The sequence below is a fragment of the Sminthopsis crassicaudata genome, chromosome 4 (assembly GCF_048593235.1).
Source record: "Sminthopsis crassicaudata isolate SCR6 chromosome 4, ASM4859323v1, whole genome shotgun sequence".
NCBI lineage: Eukaryota > Metazoa > Chordata > Mammalia > Dasyuromorphia > Dasyuridae > Sminthopsis > Sminthopsis crassicaudata.
Genome location: NC_133620.1, coordinates 451,698,163 through 451,715,406, shown reverse-complemented (window position 1 = coordinate 451,715,406; position 17,244 = coordinate 451,698,163). Strand labels below are relative to the sequence as shown.

The 17,244-nt window shown below is 62.0% G+C and overlaps 2 protein-coding genes across 8 annotated transcripts in view; both read right to left on the bottom strand.

The window, feature by feature from the left end:
* Nucleotides 1–3,786: 3,786 nt before the first annotated feature.
* Nucleotides 3,787–11,951, bottom strand: TRAF4 (TNF receptor associated factor 4). Its single transcript, XM_074263723.1, has 7 exons — nt 11,690–11,951; nt 6,983–7,034; nt 6,198–6,302; nt 5,960–6,121; nt 5,438–5,599; nt 5,065–5,220; nt 3,787–4,925 (listed from the first exon to the last, which is right to left on the bottom strand). The coding sequence occupies exons 1-7, from the start codon at nt 11,830–11,832 to the stop codon at nt 4,293–4,295; spliced, it is 1,413 nt and encodes a 470-aa protein (XP_074119824.1). The 5' UTR covers nt 11,833–11,951; the 3' UTR covers nt 3,787–4,292.
* A 1,220-nt stretch (nt 11,952–13,171) lies between these two features.
* NEK8 (NIMA related kinase 8) overlaps nt 13,172–17,244 on the bottom strand; it is a 21,657-nt gene continuing 17,584 nt past the window's right edge. For all 7 annotated transcript variants that reach the window (XM_074263713.1, XM_074263719.1, XM_074263718.1 and 4 more), the window contains exons 7-15: nt 17,069–17,244; nt 16,833–16,983; nt 16,546–16,622; nt 16,191–16,308; nt 15,758–15,908; nt 15,410–15,573; nt 15,152–15,310; nt 14,578–14,736; nt 13,172–14,147 (exon numbers count right to left, since the gene is read on the bottom strand). The exon at nt 17,069–17,244 is cut by the window's right edge and continues 6 nt beyond it. In XM_074263713.1, the coding sequence (XP_074119814.1) occupies nt 14,119–14,147; nt 14,578–14,736; nt 15,152–15,310; nt 15,410–15,573; nt 15,758–15,908; nt 16,191–16,308; nt 16,546–16,622; nt 16,833–16,983; nt 17,069–17,244 (1,184 nt within the window). In that variant the 3' untranslated portion in view covers nt 13,172–14,118. The remainder of the gene's footprint in view (nt 14,148–14,577; nt 14,737–15,151; nt 15,311–15,409; nt 15,574–15,757; nt 15,909–16,190; nt 16,309–16,545; nt 16,623–16,832; nt 16,984–17,068) is intronic.

Genomic DNA, 17,244 nt, shown 5'->3' with positions numbered 1-17,244 from the left:
CCCACTGTCGTTTAGCAAGAAACTCCTTTAGTGAGCTGAAGCAATGTGACTGAAGACTGGTTTTTTAAATTATGTGTTGGCGAGTTGCCTTATATTTAAGAAAAAAAGAAAAAAAATGCCTGATTGTGTTATGCCAAATGATGATAGCAACATGAAATCCTAATTTATTGTTTCTGATTGTTCTCCTGCAGTCTGTGTGAAAACTGGTAGAGGCCCACCCTCTCAGGGCCCACAGAAGCACTGGAGGCTTGTCTTTTGCCATCTCATCCCAGATGTCTCCCCCATCTTCCTTTCTCTTCATCCTCTCTCTGCCTTCCTTTTCTCTCCCACTGCCCCTCTCCTCCAAACTATTCTGTCAAAGCCGGGTTTCAGCGTTTCCTCCTTCCCCCGGTCTCCCCTAGGCAAGCAAGTTCTTTCTAGAAGTAAAGCAAGAAACTTTGCCAATTCTCCCTTCATCCCCTCCCTGACAGAATGACAGTGGCTCTCTCCAGGCTCATACCCATTTCAAGAAATCAGACTGGAACTGATCTCGCGGGCATTAAAGCCAAACCATCCAACTCAAGTCCCTTTCCTGGTGCAGGGATGCAGGGGGCTGAATCACTTGGCTCCTTCAGTGTCTATGGATCATGTACTGTGAACCCCCTGGCCCCCTTCTCCAGCCCCTTTTTGGGGCATTGTTGAGAGAGAGCAGGCGAGTCTCTTCCCCCACCCCCACCCCCCACCAGCAATAAGGGTCCAACATGAGGCTGCCTCACACCCCACCCCTGCCCTGGCCCAGGGAGAAATGGGCTCCCCCCCACCCCGCCCCATGTTCATAAACTGTAGCATTGTCTGCCTCCCTCATCCTGACCCCTTCATTTGGGGCTTTTTGATGGGTGTGGAGGGCTGACATTATGACTAGTAAAAAAAATCTAGCCTTCTGGCCTTGTCCTATTTATTTAATGCTGTGAATGTCTGAGGTGGATTTTATTTTCCGGTTAGAACACAGTTTCCAATATGTCAGATTTGTCGCCAATTCAGGAAAAGGGGTTCCTCTGGAGATGTTCCCGGCCCCCTCTTTTGTTTTTCGGAGGGAGGTCCTCAGATTTTAGTCCTGTCCTTTTGGCTCTTCCACACAGACCCTTTTTTGCCCCATAACTACTGACAGCTCCAGCAGATAGAGGAGCCCCCCATCTCCCGCCCTGTCGCTGGGCTTCATCAAGGGAAACAGGTGACTGGCTGGAGCCCCTAGCTCTTCATTCCAGCGCCTGTTCTGCTCTAGCCTGCTTGGTTTGGAATTCTTCAGAACAGGTGACTTTGTTAAGAAACACCTCATGTGCTCACCGCTGGGCAGGCCTCCCAGAGGCCCTGGGTGAGGGCCGGGCCTCTTGGGTGGGCCATGACAGCTGCTGTAATCTCATGAAAACAAACCCCTTCTGGTTATATGAAGCTGCTTCTCACGTGCTACGGGTATAAACTAGAAAACTTTTTTTTTTTTCCCTTTTATTTTGTCTGCAGGAAAATTTTAAGAAAACAAAATAAAAAAAAAAAAAAAAAAAGCAAAGCCAAAAATGTTGTTTTAACTCCCCTTTTCTGCTCTGTCTGCAGTGTATGCTGGGCCTGGGCTGGGCATCTGAGGAGGAGCTGCTGAGGGAAGGGCCTGGTACCTCATCAGTGATAATTTGTACCAAGAGGCACAAGTCCCATTCAAATGCCATTTCCCCTGGTCCTTAGGACGTTCCTTTTTGTGCTAAATATGCAGAATTTAAAAGTGCTTCCAGATCCTTGAACTCAGTGTGATCCTTATGGTCCGTGATGGGCCTTTGGGGTAGGAACTTTTTTCTACCCTTTGGACTGCTGTGGAAACAAACCTGTTAATGCCTATTAATAGACTCCTGATTTCAGGGCCACACAGGGAGGACTCGGGACTTCTTATGGACCTCCTTACTCTGCTGCCCAGGGCTCCCAGAGCGAGGGGTCATGGGATTGTGCTCAAGTCCTCCTCGCCACTCACTAGTGATTCCAATTGATTCCGACCCTGTTTCTTCTATAAAATAAAATTCTATGAAAAATATTTTACATTTCAGAGTTGTGGAGACTAAATGAGAGACTGAATGGGAAAGCTGGAAGGGCCGGCATACCAATGCAGGAAGGCATTAGAAGAGTCAAATGTAGCTTTCATCATGTGAGCAAAGCCGAGGAGGAGAAATAATGCCTTGGGTCTGTGGTTCTGTAGCCGAACGGGTTTCTGGGTTGATGCATCCCAGCTCTGAGGGGGCCCCTGAAGAACTCTGGCTCCCCAGGATGTTTCCTCTCCCTGCACTGAGGGTTCACGTCTCCCCCTTCTGGAAAGCAGGAGTATGTCAGGCCCAGGGCCATTTTGTTCTTGCCTCTACCTCAGGGAAGAAAGAAGCTGGTCATTAGCCCTCCTCCTACCCTCTTCCCCTCTAAAAAAGCCTCCTTCCATGGCACCTCCTCTTCTCAACACAAGATATAGAGGTGAATACTCTTGGGGGGACCGGGACATCGGGGAGCTGGGCTGTAGCCTCTGAGGGCCTTCCTCTAGTAAAGGGCTGCCCTCCTGTTCCCCAAGGACTGTTTGGAGGGTATGGATTCGGTTACTCAGGAGAGGAGGAAGTGACCCGCTCATCAGGACCTCTGCCGCCCAACACCAGCCGGAACGGTCATGTCGAGGTCTGGCTCGGAGACTGGCCAGGCTGCTTGTCTGGTCCTGGGCGTTCTAAATGACAGCTTTGGTGGGGTGATCCTCTGGGACCCCATGGGTGCCATTCTGGGCAGCCAGACAAAAATAGGGCTCTCCCTGCCCTTGGGTGGGCATCGTGCTGGCCTGGCAGATCCCCTTGGCAAGTTCACCCTTCTGAATTGAGTTTCTTCCTGTAGAATCCAAGTAATCTTCAAAAATGACATGTTTTTAAAAGGACGTTTGGGAGAGACTTTACAAACAAAAAATGAGTCGTGTGGAGGTTGAGGTATCCCTGCATCGCCCAGAAGGCCCGCAGTGGGTGGGGCAGGCCCTGTGTGCTGGAGCTACTGCAGAGCAGCCATGGGGGTAGTGGGGGTCTAAGTGCCAGGTGTGCCCTCGCCTCCTTCCAGCCCTCTGCTCAGTGCTGGGAACCTAAGGCCCTCCTTCTAACACAATTGGGACAATCCTATTGGCTGGAAGTTTTCTAAGGCCCAAGTGCCCTGGATAGCTTCCTGGCAAAAGGCCTCTGTCGGAGCCATTTTCTAAATGCATGAAGTTGAAAATATAATAGAGGAAACCGACTAAGTAAAAATGCAAATTCTTTCCCATGCAATTTCACGGGCATCCCTGGACTCTTTGCCCCCTGGAAGAACAGGCCAGGCCTCTCGCCATTCCTGGACAAGCCCAAATGCCGGCCCCACACAAGGTCCCCCTCATGTAAGCTGCTGGAGGGCAGGCGGCCCCTGGCCCGTCCTCGCCGAGGAAGTGCAGTCAGAGGTCAGGCTGAGGCCGAGCTCGGGTCACGGCTTCCCCACGGGGAGGCCGCCTTTCTGGTTCTCCAAGCTGCCACCCAAGGTCACAGTCAAGGACCAAGGAGAAAGCAGGCCTGGGGGAGGGGAAGAGCGCACTTCCTCTGTCCGGCCACCTGAGGGGGCACGGCCCAAGCACAGCGGCGAGGGGCTGCTTGTGGCCGCCAGAGGGCGCTCTGTCCGAGGCAGCCAAAGCAGAAGCGGCCCCAGGGGCCGGAGGCTGTCAGGGCCCCAGCAGGACTGAGGGGAGAAGCCCCGCCCCCTCCCCCCACAGGCAGGGCTGGACAAAGTTAATAAATACACAATCCAGAATTTATTACAAACCAGGGCTCCCCCGCCGTGCCCCACTGGGCACCAGAGCAATAAATAACCGGAGAGGGCACAGCTTCAGGGGATCGGGAGGGTGGAGTTCCCGAGGCTGGCAACTCCGGCCGCCCCGCCTCCCTATGGCTCTTGGGATGGGGGCCAGCAGCTCGCCTCGCTCCCCAGTACAGTACAGTGACAGGGGCCGAGGCAGCCGGGGACCCCCGAGAAAGGATCATTTATTTCAAGCCCTTGAAGCCCCCGGCGCCTACTCCCCCACTCCGTTCCCCAGAGGGGGAGGGGAACTGGGGGGAAAGCACCAATAAGAGGCACCTGAGGGGAGGTACGTGGCAGGGGGGACACAGTGGGAGCCCGGAGGGCAGGGGGGAGGGCAACCTGGCCTGGCGTGGTGAGAGGGGAGGGGCTTGAGAGGGGGACCCGCCCCCTTCTCCCGTCCCCGCCCTCCACAGCAGAGACACCCCCCGCCCACCCCGTCCTCAGCTCAGGATCTTCTTGGGCAACTCCACTGAGGCGCGGATAAAGACGGCATCATCACGCACATAGTTGCGCTTGCGGATGTCCTGGTGGGAGATGAACTTGGGATAGCCAAAGCCCAGGGCGCTCTCGTCCACCGAGCCGCGCCACGGGCCCGGCTTCTGGAAGTTCTTCCAGTGCGGGTCCGGGTGGAAGGTCTCCGTGACGTGCTGGGGCTTGGTCACCGCCGGGTCGCTCTGGTCCAGCAGGGAGAAGGTGACGCGGCGGGCGAAGGGCCACTCCAGCAGGTTGTCGAAGGCGCCGGGCAGCACCCGGATGTACAGGGACAGGTGCGTCCCCTCGCCGCTGCCGTTGCCGTTGAGGAAGGCCGAGACCTGCAGCTTGTAGCCGTACTTGTGGGTGTAGAAGGCCGGGCTGAAGCACTCGTGGTTGGAGCGGGCCTTGGCTTCCTGCAGGCGCCGCCCGTAGCCGCCGATCTTCCAGATGAGCACGCCGTCGCAGCCCACCGACAGCTCCTCCACGTCCCTGCGCAGCTCCAGCAGCTCCTGCCGCTGCCGGCTCACCAGCGCGCACATCATGGCCAGGTGCGGCTTTATGCTCTCCTCCATGTGGCGGCTCATCGCCAGCTTGGGGCACTGGGGAGGCAAGGGCGGGGGTGACCCGGGGCCGGAAGTGGGGAGGCCCGGCTCCCCTCCCCTCCCCCACACCCCCCACTGGGGCCGGAAGTGGGGCCGGCCAGGCTCCCCCTCCATGCGCGGGCCCAGGAACCCTCACCCGGTGTTTGCAGCCCGCGTCTTTGAAGGGGCACAGGACGGGAGCCGAGCTGCAGTTCTCCTTCAGGTGGCTGGACAGGTCCTCCCGGGGGATGCTCCCCATTCCGCACTGGTTGGGGCAGGGCACGGGGTAGCGGGGGCACTGGTGCTGGTGGTTCTGGGCGGGAGGGACAGCAGTGAGAGACTTCCCAGCCGGCACTGGGCCCCAGACCTCGCCTCTGCTAGCTCGACCATGGCTGAGCCAGACCCCCAGGGCCCGTCTAGGCCCCCCCCCTCAGCCTGGCACACCAGAAGCCAAGGTCCGGCCTCCTTGTGCGTGTCCCTTGGGCTTCCTGGCTGGTGGCAGCCCCTCCGGGGCTCAGGAAGGGGCTCACCTGGATGGTATCAAAGACAAACTCCTTGGAGCAGTAGGCACAAGGCTGGGTCCGCTTGGGGCACTCGGTCATCATATGCTGGCTCAGCAGCCGGCGCATCATTCGGGCCCCACATTTGTTCTCACAGTACACGCTCTCCTGTGGGCAGACCCCCTCATGGCTCTGGGGGCCGGGGAAGGAAAGCGGAAGAGCTCAGGAGCCGCCTGGATCCTCCACGCCGGGTCTCGCCCCACAGCCGCCCAAACCCCTATCCTGGGAGCTTAAGGATCCATCACCATCCTTCCCCTCCCCCCCAAGCCAATAATCCGGGCCTGTAACCCCGCTAACTCTGGTCCCAGCCTCTCTCCCAGATGCCAGGCTCGTGCCCCCCCACATCCCACAGGCCTCGGCCCTCCCACAGACCTCCCAGACGCCAGGCTCAGGCCTCCCACAAGTCCCACAGGCCTCGGCCCTCCCCCACTAAGGCTCCTCATATCCTCCCACAGACCTTCCAGAAGCCAGGTTCGCCCCCCCCCCCCCCACCTCATAGGCTTCCCCGGTAAAGTCGATGCCACAGAAGTCGCACTTGAGCCTCCTCTTGGGGCACTCGCGCTGCAGGTGGACGGGCAGGTCCCTGCGGCTGAGCTTGGCGCTGCAGCGGTTGGGGCAGGACACCACGTTGTAGCCGCAGGAGTTCAGATGGCCCTGCGGACACGGGACGGTCACTCCCCGCTGGCCAGTGCGGCTCCCCCGGCTCCCCGCCCAGAGGGCGCCCCCTTACCTGCAGGTGGCGCAGCGCTCCGGTCCACCGACACCCCTCCTCACTGTGGATACAGCGGATGGCCAGACTCAAGACCTGAGCTTCAAGCTCCGGGTCCGGATAAATCTGGGAGGGGAGGGCAAGGTCAGGGACCTCCTCGGGTGCAGAGTAACTGTCCCGGCTGGGGCCCCCACTTGCCCAATGAGGACATGGCCTCGGGCCTCAGTTTCCCCTTGTGAGAAGTTTGGCCAAGGCTCCTCCGCTTTTCTTGGCCCAGACGAGATGTGCTCCCTCCCCTCCTGCCATCCCTCTGGGCCCTGTGGATAGGCAGAGGGAGCCTGTCCTGCCCAGCTGGGCCCCGGGACCCACCCCCTCTTTCTTCCTGAATGATCCTCCCAAGGCCTGAGCCTGTGAGGGGGAGGGGGCCTGCTCCCAGCCAGAGACTGGCTCCATCCCAGCCCCTGGGACAGGGCGGGAAGGCCGCTTCCTGTGGCACAGAGCGGGCTCTGTGAGCCTTGGAGCCCCCCCACCCACCCAACCGGGGCGTTATGCCCAACACCCCCCAGCCACACACACAGGGCAAACACCAGTGACTCCGCTTTTAGAACTGTGGGGGAAGGAAGGGAACAAGCCTCCTTTGTGGGGGCACACAGAGCCCCTTGCTCCAGAGTTGACATTGGCAGCGGGCTGCTGCCCAGACTGCCAACACACCCCCTTCCCTGCAAACAACTGCCAAAACAGGCCTGGTGGTAGGGGGGAGGGGATGCTCATTTGGACATCCTGGGCACTCTACTCTCCCAGCTCACCTTGGCATAGTCCAGGGGCAGCTGGTCCTCTGGACACTTAAAAACTCCTTCACTGTCAGAGGAAAGACAAAGGGGGAGGAGGGTTAAGATAAGCCTGACCCTGACACCACCCCCCAAGAGGAAATGCCCCAGGCTCCAGATAAGCAAGGGCTGCCCACCTCCCTTGCCCCCTGCCCCTTCAACACCCCCTTCCTCCATTCCCCCTCAGGGCAAAGAGGAAAACCTCCTGGCCACGCCCCCAACCCCCACCCTGCAGCCTGGGCCAGCCCCCCAAGCAAGGCTGGCCAGACCGGTTCCCAAACCTGCCTTCAGCAAGAACCAGACAAAGGGTGGGGAGCCCACAGTCTCTGTGGTGGCCTGCTCTGCCATTGCCCCTCCCCAGGCTGAAAGACCCCCCCCCAAAAAAAAGGAGAGGATATACGAGAGCATAAGGCAGCTGCTGGCAGCATTTGGCGCGAGTATGGCAGCTGCTGCTAAGTCATCTCCATCCCTGTGGCAGCTGGTTGGGGGACCGGAAGGGGCCTATTCTCCCCCCATCTCAGCTCTACATGAAAGGACCTCGTCCTATTACTCCCCCATCTTAATCAGCACTACGATTTCCAATGGGCAGGCAAGACTTCCCAGCTCCCCCGTTCTCCCCCCACCAGCAACTGCGCTGCTGGAACAAAGGTCGTTCCCGGGAGCCCCAGGATCAGTGTCACATCTCCCTGAAACATGGGCAAGGGTGCAGGGGGTGATGGCTGGGGAATAGGAAGGAGCTCCCAGGCGCGAGACAAAGTTCTTGGGGAATGGCTCTGCTCCTCCCTCCCTGGGCACATAGTGTGTGGCCGGAAGACTTGCCCAAGCTGAGGCCGGACCCCTGCCTGAATCTGTACCCAAACCCCTCCTCAGCAAGCCCAAGCTCTGCCCCCTCCCACTAGCCTCAGGCCCTCAGCACAGCCTTTCGAGGTCGTGGTCCCCCTTCCCACAGGCACTAGGAAGGTGCCCCAGGGATGGCATTCCTGACGGGCGGTCTGAATCAAGCAGGAGGAGTGGGCCTGGGGCAGGCAGGGGCAGGATGAGCCCAAGGGCCCGTGGCAGCTGCAGTCCCCAGAGCACGGTCTCCTTCTCCCCTGATGGAGCCCCTCATTTCCCAAGCCCCCTTTGGGGGGCCCACAGTCACTGACACGAGTGCTCCCAGGCCCTCGGCCCCACACTTGAGCGCTCTAAGAGTTCCCAAAGGAAGCGGCTGCCAGGGGCTCAGTGGCCCAGGGTTAGTCAGTGGGCCCCAGTGCCAAGGGCCGGCGCAGAGCCATCTGCCTACCTTCGGCCTGAGAACTGGCCCGGCCAGTGAATGGCCTGTCTGGGAGAAGCAGCCCCAGGCAAAGTGGGCTGCGCTTGGCTTCTCCCAAGAATGTGCTGACTTAGGAGTTCCAGAGAGAAGGGGGAAGGGACTGGTCAGCTCCCCTCCCCCCAGCAGGAGCAAAACCCCAACCCTGAGTGAGGGGCCTGGCCCCACCATCACCCAAATTCTCAGAATGAGCCCCGAGAGGGATCCTTTCCCCAGGGGGATCTGTTCTTTCTCCGGTGGAGCCTGGAGGGATAGGGGGGGCAGCAGCTGTAGAAGTGACTCCATCAGCCCAGACCCCAGAGCCAGCCAGAGTCTGGGGGGGGGGAGGGGAGAGAAAGGGGTCTGTCCCTATAAGGAACTAAATGAGAGCCCAGAAAGTCTTGGACCCTGGAGAGTCCTGCTCCCCCCATCTCCCCCCGGGGCCTGGGGGGAAAGGCAGAATGAGTGGAAGGGGTGGGAAGGAGGGCTGGGGGCCTAGAGAGAGGAAGAGGGGATTTCCGGGTGGGGGAGGTGAGGAGAGAGGCCTGGAGGCAGGAGAGGGGGAAGGGGAGGCAGTTGGACTTGGCAGCCCAGTCCCCCTTCCCAGCCTCCCCCAAGACAAGATCTTCCATGGGAGGAGGGGGCGGGGAGACCCGAGGACTCAATACTGGCCCAGGAAGGCCAGCTGTGTGTGTGTTGGGGGGAACATCTGGAAACCCAGGAGGCCACAGCCCAGATGTGTGGGCAGGAGTGAGAAGAGAAGCTCAGTATTCTGGAGAAAGAAGCCTGAAGGGCTGGCAGGAGGAACAGGAGACAAAAGCCAAGGCAGCCTGAGACTTCCGCTCCAGGAGGAAGGGGCAGAGGGCCAGCTTGGAGCCCCCTCCCCTCTGCAGCTCCCCTAGCTCAGCCTGCGCTCCCCCACCCCTGTCCCTGGCAGACAGAGCAAGGGCGGCCTTTGCTGAACTCTCCCAGCTTGGACTTGGAGTCCTGGACGGCCTCCAGAGAGAAAGCAGGAAAGGGGAGGGCAGATTCGGGGAGATCCCCCACCCCCACGCCTTTCTCAGCCCTTCTCGGGACAGTTTCTGATGGAACTTTTGAAGGGTAACTCAGAGGCAGGGAGCCTCGTGGACAACGAGCTGGCCCCGGAATAAAACAAAACTCGGGCCCCAGATTCAAATCCAGCTTCAAATCCGCCTTCCGGACCTGACTGTGACCTCTCAGCAACTCCCCAAGCTTCTATAGGCAACAAAGCAGGTGCCAACCTGCTGGGGGGGGGGGTCCTCACCCTGGAGTTCCCTATAATGAAACCCCAGGCCCAGTGGGAGAAAGAAGTATAGGGTGCTCTGTGTCCCAGGTTGCCCCAGCAGGAGGGTAGGAGGGCCTTCCGGGCAAGATCACACACACTCCCCTTCTCCGGCAGAAAGAGTCCTGGAATAATGGGAAGGGGGCTGGTGGTTGGGAGGTGAAGGATGGAAAGAGTAAAAATGGGAAGGTTTCCATGGGGGGGGTCCAGAAAACTACCCGCTCCTAACTGGTAGGAGGAATAAAGGGATAGGGCAGGGGGCCTGACAGGAGGAAGCTCCATGACAGGATGGGAAAGAAGGGAGAGAAGGCAGGGGAAAGCAGGGAAAGGGGAGAAATCTCGCCTGGGAAACACCCTGGGGAGGCCCAATGCCACAGGGGGGGTGTCTGCCTCCGACATCCCACCCCTAGGGCTCAATGCCCCTCCTGTAGCCGGCCTTCCCTTTGTGCTTTGGGGGTTGGCACTGGCTTGGGGGGAGGGCTGAATTAGAGCAGAACAGATGGTCAGGCAGGGAGACAGAGACGGGAGCTGACTGTGTGTCCCAGGCTGGCAAAGCAACTTCCTGGCCTTTACCTTTCTCTGCCCTCTCGTGTGGGAGGCTATGGAGGAAGCTGGCCTGGGCCAGGAGCGAGAAGAAAATAACACGGACAAAAGGGGGAGGAGAAAGTGCTGGAGATGTGTGAGAGACAGGACAGAGGCAGACAGAGAGAGAATATGGTGATGTGAGACCCCTAATCTGGGGGGGGGGGTCTCAGGGCATGGACTTGCTTGCTTCAGCCAGCCCCGGATAAGCACAAGCAGCACCTGGATTAAGCGCGGAGCGGCGGCCTCGGAGCCCGGGAGCCCCAGGTCCGGGTCTCGGCGGCGCGGGCTGGCTGTGACCCGGACTAAGCGCTTAACCACTTCGGTGCCTCAGGCAGCTCGAAGATAAAGGCTGAGAAGGTCCCCGCCGGCGCTGGGAGTTCCCTCCGCCCAGGAAATCCCAGGCTCCGTCTATCCTGCGCGTGCCGGCTCCAGGGGGGAGACAAAGGCCGTTTCTTTTGAGGGGGGGGTGTTTCTGGGGAGAACTTCCGCTCCCACTGCTCCCCATCCAGGGACCCCGATGCCCAGCGCCAGTCCGAGGGCCAGCCTGACCACGAACCGATTATTCCCGGTGCCCCGGGGGCGAGATCTGGGCTAAGAGCCCCAGCCCTGCCTCTGGCGACCGCCCTCCTCCCAGGTAGCACTTTCTAAACTGGGCAGAACCCCAGTGTGGACCCTATTTAGCGGGGAGGGTGGGGAGCCGGAGACCTCGGCGCGGGGGACCGGAGGCATCAGGAGTCACGGAGCCTAGGAGCAAGTGTGCACGGACTGCTAGGGCTCTTCCAAGAGTTCTTTGGGGATCCCGCCTAGAAGGGGGCGCGGGGTTTCCCCCCAGAGCCTCCGGGCGCCAGGTTGGCGGTCGGTGGTGGGGCGGCCGGAGAAGCTTGCTTTCCCTTCTGGGTGCTGAGAAGGGTCCAGGCGGAAGAGAAAGTAAGGTAGTGGAAGAAGAGGTAAAAGACACCGAAGAAAAAAGGGGGGGGTGTCCTATTGTGCTGACGTCACAACGACCCTCTTGACGTCACGGCGCATGGTTGGGGGGCTCCAGAGGGGTCACCGGAGGAGGCAGGGGGTGACCTCTGGACCGAGGGGGTTCGGGAGGGGGCTCCGGAATAAGACAAAGGGCAGCGGCGCTCCCTCCCGGGCCCGGGCCGCCCCACCCTCGGCCCCACCTGCCCGGTCCCCCGAGCGGCCGCCGAAGGCTCGCCCTTCCTTTGTTACTCGGGTCCCTCCCGGCCGGAGCTCGGAACGCTCCCTCTTTCCCGACCCCTTTGTTCGAGTCCGGGCCCCGGAGGTGCGGAAACAAGGCAGAAGGGAAGCGTCCCCGCTCCTCCCGCCCCCCCCCCAGCCCGCCCAGCCCGCAGAACCTCGCTCCCCCCTCCCGTGAGACCCCGGGGTCCCAGCGGCAGCGCGCTCCCTCGCCCCCGAGACCACCCCCCGCCCCCGCCCCCTTCCCCGGCCGCGGCTCCCCCAGGTCCCGCTCCGGCGGCGCCCTTGCCCGGGGGTCCCCGCGCACCTGAGAAACTCCTGCAGGCAGGTGTCGCAAAAGCGGTGGCCGCAGGTCGAGACCTGCACTGGCTCCCGCATGGCCTTCCCGCACAGCGGGCACAGCAGCCGCCGCTTGGGCTTCTCCAGGAACTTGTAGTCGAAACCGGGCATGGTGGGCGGCCGGGCGGCCGGGGTGAGGGCCGGCCCCGGCGCCCGCGGCCCCCCCAGCCAGCCAGTTCCCCAGCGAGGCACGGCGCGGCCGGCCCACTAGTGACTGCAGCCCCGGCGGCCGCCGCTCCAGGTCCATGATCCGGCCCCTCCCGGGCGGGCGGAGCGGGGGCGGGGGAGGGGGCGGAGTCCCGGCAGGCCGGCCGGTCCTAGCGCCGGCCCGGCCGCTGGCCGCCCCCTCCCCTGCCCCCCACGCCGGGCGCCCCGGCGAGCCTCGGGGGGGGAGGGGCAAGGAGAGCGGCCCACCAATCTGCCCCTCGGCCTCCTCCAGTCGGCCCTGCCCAGCCCGGTCCAGGTACCCCGACCTTCACCTCCCTCGTGCTCAGCTCTCATTCATTCCTCTCCCGTTCCGTGTCACTACGTGTGTCCCTGTGCCCCGGGCCGCCCTTTACCCAGCCACCCCCTCCGGGCTGGCTCCCTCCCTGTGGACCTTCCCCTGGGCACACCCCCGGAACCCCCTCCCCCTCCCCCCCGCGCCTCAGGTCTGAAGCGGGGTAGGTAGAAACCCGGCAGAGGATTCACGGAGGATGAATCACGCCCCCCTCACCTCCAGTTTGCTTCTCTGGTTCACTCCGGAAGTGGGGGAGGGGCCGGCCTCCCTCCCCCATCCCTTCCCTACCCGAGGGGGAAGGGCAGCTGCACCCCACCCTGGGGAGTGGTTCGGGGAGCCCTCCCTCACGGACCGCAGAGGGAGGGCTGCTTGGACCCCGAGGATTCTGGGACTTGGGCCATGGGGAAAATAAAAGCACCCACAGAGCCAGGTGCGAGTCCCCCAGCTGGGCCAAGGCGACTGCCCGCACTCAGGGCTGAGGGTCTGAAGCCCAGCCTAAGGGCTGCCGGGGGCAGGGAAGGGGACAAGGATGGAGGGGGGGGGGGGAGTCCTGTCAGCTAGCAGGGTGGGTCCCATGCAAATCCGCAAGCTACTGTGGAAGCCCCGATCTCCCGGGACCAAGCAGTGTGAAAGAGCCCGGGTTTTGCCCAGCTCCCTCTGGACCCACGTGGCAGGCCCCGGGGGTTCAAGTGTGCCACGCAGCATGGCAACCCGGGGCCGTAGGGAAGGAGTAGCCAGCGAAGGGAGGGCACGGAGGGGAAGGAGGGAGGCTGGGCCTGGGCACGGCGCCAGAGGAAACCTCAGCCCTGGGGCACCTGGCTGCACCCACATTCCTCCCTGGCTGCCCAGCAACCCGGGTGCTTGGTCTATCCGTGCCCTTGGGTGCCTGTCCGCTGCACCCCCACCCTTGCTACACACGTTCCTCTGTAATTCAATTCCGAGGCAAACGAGCTGGTCTTTGGCTTCAGTTTATTAGCCCCTACCCCCACAGCCCCCCCACCCACCCCCTCCAAACCCCGGTCAGAAGGCTTTGCTGAGGGCCCCAACAGAAACCGCCTGAAGCCCCTTGCCACCCAAGCCCTGGCAGGGCTGTCCAAGGCTGCTTATGTTAAGGCCCACAAAGGGGGTCAATGAAGAGATTCCAAAAGATTCCATAAAGTGCTTCCTCCCTCCCCCTTCTGCTCCTCCCTCAGACCTCTCTCGCCCTTACAGCTCTGCCCTTGCCGGGTACCCCAACCCCTGCCCTCTTCCCCCCCAAGAAACACTGTGCACACCACTGTGACACTCAGCCACCCCTGGGGCTGCCAGCGTGGGGGTGGCAGTGGGGAGCTCCAGCCCACAGGGACAAGTCCGAACTTGCTTACATTGTCTTGGACCAAGCGCCCAGCCTTCAGTCTCCATTTTTTGGATTTCAGGAAGGGGTGTTGGGGAAACACATACACCCCGCACACGACACGCTCGTCTCCTGGAGCCCAGGCATGGCGAGGCCCTGAGAGTGGGCCCCTGCCTGCCCCGCCTGCCAAGTTTATTTACAAAGCTTCACCAGAATCAGCCCAGGGTGGGCTGGGCCCCGGGCTCCTAGGGTGTGGTGAAGTCCTGCATGGGGGGAGGGAGCCGTACCTGGCCTGGAAGTGAGCACAAATGCTTGATGAGCTTGGCAGGCCTGGGCCCTAGGCATTGCAGGGGAGCTGGGATAAAGGGGGCCAGGCGCCCCTGTGGTGCCTTCAGGGTGCCACTGGTAAGCCACACCAGCTTCTTAGAGGCCATGTCCTGACTGACCAGGGGGCACTGCCCATGCTAAAGCAGCTAGGACCCACCCTGTACCAGTTAGGGGTGGCACAGAAGGCAGGAGGCCGACCTATCTCTTCTCTGCGGAGCAGAAATCTAGCTGGAGATCCTCACGGCGGTATGGATTCCTCCGTGGCGGCTGGAAAACAGAGGAGGGGCACCATTTCAGCCCCTGGGATGGCAGAGCTTCAAGCAGGCCAAAAATAGTCTTCATGGGGGAAGAGGGAGCAGTAGTGGGAGAAGAGGGCAGTGAGGGCTGAGAAAGGCTCCCAGGAGGGCACCTCAGGCGCCACCACAGCTTCCTGCAACCCGCTTCCTCTCTTGGGTCCGGGCAGGTGCTTTGGGGGGGCTTGGGGGAGGGGCTACCTGCTAGTCCCCTGACAGAGGGTCTGGCCCAGAAGAAGGCAGGAACCCACTTGGGGTGCCCCAGGACACCCCATGCCACTGAGGCTCCAGGCGTCAATGAGACCCTCCCAAGAAGTCTGGACGTGGGAGAGGGTCTCCGGGGCCCCTCGGAGCTGGGCGGAAGGATACAGACAAGGGAACATCCCACCAGTGGGGTGACTCACGGCGGATGGCGAGCAGGGTGTTCCCGTGGCAGCAGGACACAGAGGTCACCGTGTAGGGCTGAGCTTCGTCCAGCTGCACAGGCCGCGGGAGCCCGGCATCTTCATCCTTGCGCCCCAAGCGGCCACGGGCACCTTTGCCCCACGTGTACACGTCTCCTTCTGCCAGGGAGAAGCCCAAGGGGATGGTCAGGCTGCCAGCTGCAGCCCCACTGGGCTCCATGGGGCTGCTTCTTCCCCACACCGACGGATGAGAGGACTTGGATTTCTCAGAGGCCCCAATGGCCCGGCTCAATCCTGACTTGATGGTTCTCCGCTGCCTAGGGTTGTGACCACAGGCCAGCAGAAAACTGGCCATTTGAGTCCAGCCCCTCATTTCACCGATGGGGAACCTGAGGCCCAGGGGGAGGGGTAGAAGTGGTACCCAAGGCTCCCGGGAAACTTGAGGCAGAGGTGGATCTAAACCCCATGATCCCTCCCTGGCCAACTGCCCACCCATGGCTACCACCAATGCCCACTTAAGCTTCCAGACATCCAGCACTACCCAGGACACAGCGAGATCCACAACCCTCCTCACCTGCACCAATGGCCACGGTAAAGGCATCCCCACAAGCCACCATCACCACCTTGGTCCCCTCGAGCCCCGCCACCAGGCATGGGGCTCGGCTGCCCCGGCGGGCACTGATACCCAGCTGCCCATGCTGGTTGCTGCCAAACGTGTAACATTCACCAGAAGCTAAGGGAGAAATTGAGAGAGAGCTAAGGGGTCTCCAAGGAGAGAGCGAGCCCTCGCTCCCTCCTTGGAACTCCAAACTCACAAGAACCTTCCACTCACCCGTCACAGCAGCAGAGTGGGCAGTGCCCACATCAACACTCACTAGAGGCTCCGAGTCAAGGGGCACAGAGCCAAGGGGCATAAAGCTCAGAGCTTCTTCTACCTGGTTGTGGGGGGCAGGCTCCTCCCCAGGGGACACTCGGTCTAAGCCCAGCTTGTTAAATCTGTGGGAGGAAGGGAACTATGTGGAAGGAGGCCACGGGCACCTAGAAATCTGATGGGGCTGGTTCTTTCTCTGGTCACACTGGGAACTGGCAGGAGACACAGGCAGGGGGGGGGCTGGGATCCTGCTGGGAGGGGCAGGCACCAAATAAACGGAGGGGGATGTCGTGTCAGGGCCCCCCTCACCTGTTACTCCCACAGGCCAGAGCCCGGCCAGGCACCGTGAGGATCATGGAGGAGTCAATACCACATACCACCCACTGCGCTTCCTGTTCGGGAGGCACGGGCACCTGCTGCGGGGAGCTGTGGGACTCCCTGGTCCCCAGCCCCAGTCGGCCTGCCAGGAAGAGGAGAAAGGGTGGGCCCTGAGGGGGGTGGCTGCAGCAATGGGAGGGGGAGGGGCTGAGAGGGGGCTGGTGCTGGGCAGCCAAGACCAGAGGACTGGACTAGTGCTTCTACTTCCCCGAGGCGGGGACCGGGGAGAGGCCCCGTGGGCCTCGGCAGTGCTCCTAGGCCCAGAACGGGACAGGGAGAGGTGGCGACGGGGGCACGGGAGGGTTAGGGGTGCTGGGGTCGGCACCAGGCCGGGCCTGTTAGTACGGGGGACACCGGCGCTCACCACCGTCCCCACGGCCCCAGGCAAACAGCTCTCGCTCTGTGGACAGGGCCAGGATGTGGGATGCCCCACAGGCCACCTGCACCATCTCATAGCCCAGCAGGGCCTCCACAATTGTAGGCTGGAAGGGGAAAAGATGGCAAGCTGGTGAAAGTGGAGCAGCTCCTCGGCCCTCCTGGCCCTGGAGCCCCCCCAGCCCGCAGACCCGGAAAGGCCCGAGGCCCCTCTCGAGGGCCTGTCTCTTTAAATCCCTTCTTCCCAGTCTGCCAGGCTCTAAGCAGGTGCAGGCAGGGCCAGGTGGGCTGTGGGGGAGGGGGTTCTGGGGATTTCCCCCCCTCGGGCTTTCCCCCACACACACCTGGCTGAGGTCGGTGAAGCTGCCGTGCCCCAAGCAGCCGTTACTGCCGCTGCCAAAGGTCATGATGATGCCTCGGTCTGGGGGGGGCAGAAGGGGGAAACACTTGAGCAAGGGGACCCAGCCAGGGCGAGATGGGGGCTGGGGGAAGGGCCGGAGAGGAGCAGGGGCCTCCCTTCTGCAGCTCGCCAGCTGCCTGGGGGAGTCCGGCACACGGGGGCCGGCTGCCAACTTCTCCCCTTCAAGACTGGACCCTCCCCACCGCCCCCTGTGCCACCCTTTGCCCCTACCAGTGAGGCAGGCGGTGAAGAGGTCCCCGCAGGCCACGTGCTTGATGGTCACCCCCGACTGGCCCTCCAGAAAGCGAGACACGAACTGCGGCTGGTGCTGCTCCAAGGCTCCGGGCAGCAGGACGCCCCCCCCAACGCCCATGGGAGGCGCCTGCATGGGGCAGAGCGGGCACTGACCTGGGGTCCGAGGCTCTGCCCCTCACCGCCCTCCACCCTGCACTGGGCCGGCTACTCACCTCCCACATTATGAGGCGCCCTGACCGCGTGACTCCCGCCTTCTGGGTGCGCCCGGCCGAGACCTGCACCACCTCGGTGTTGAGCATGGGCAGCCTCGTGGGCGCGCTGAGCCCGCCGCCCCAAGTGTAGACAGAGGACAGGGGAGGGGGGATGGATGGCGGGGGCAGCCCCTGGG

What these genes read in the sequence shown, in the direction of transcription:
- TRAF4 (XM_074263723.1), bottom strand. Translation starts at nt 11,832, where the DNA reads ATGCCCGGTTTCGACTACAAGTTCCTGGAGAAGCCCAAGCGGCGGCTG. An exon ending in TGCCCCTGGACTATGCCAAG is followed by an intron (nt 6,303 to 6,982) that starts GTGAGCTGGGAG and finishes CTCCCCTCCCAG; the next exon opens with ATTTATCCGGACCCGGAGCT. An exon ending in TTGTCTTTGATACCATCCAG is followed by an intron (nt 5,221 to 5,437) that starts GTGAGCCCCTTC and finishes CCTCCCGCCCAG; the next exon opens with AACCACCAGCACCAGTGCCC.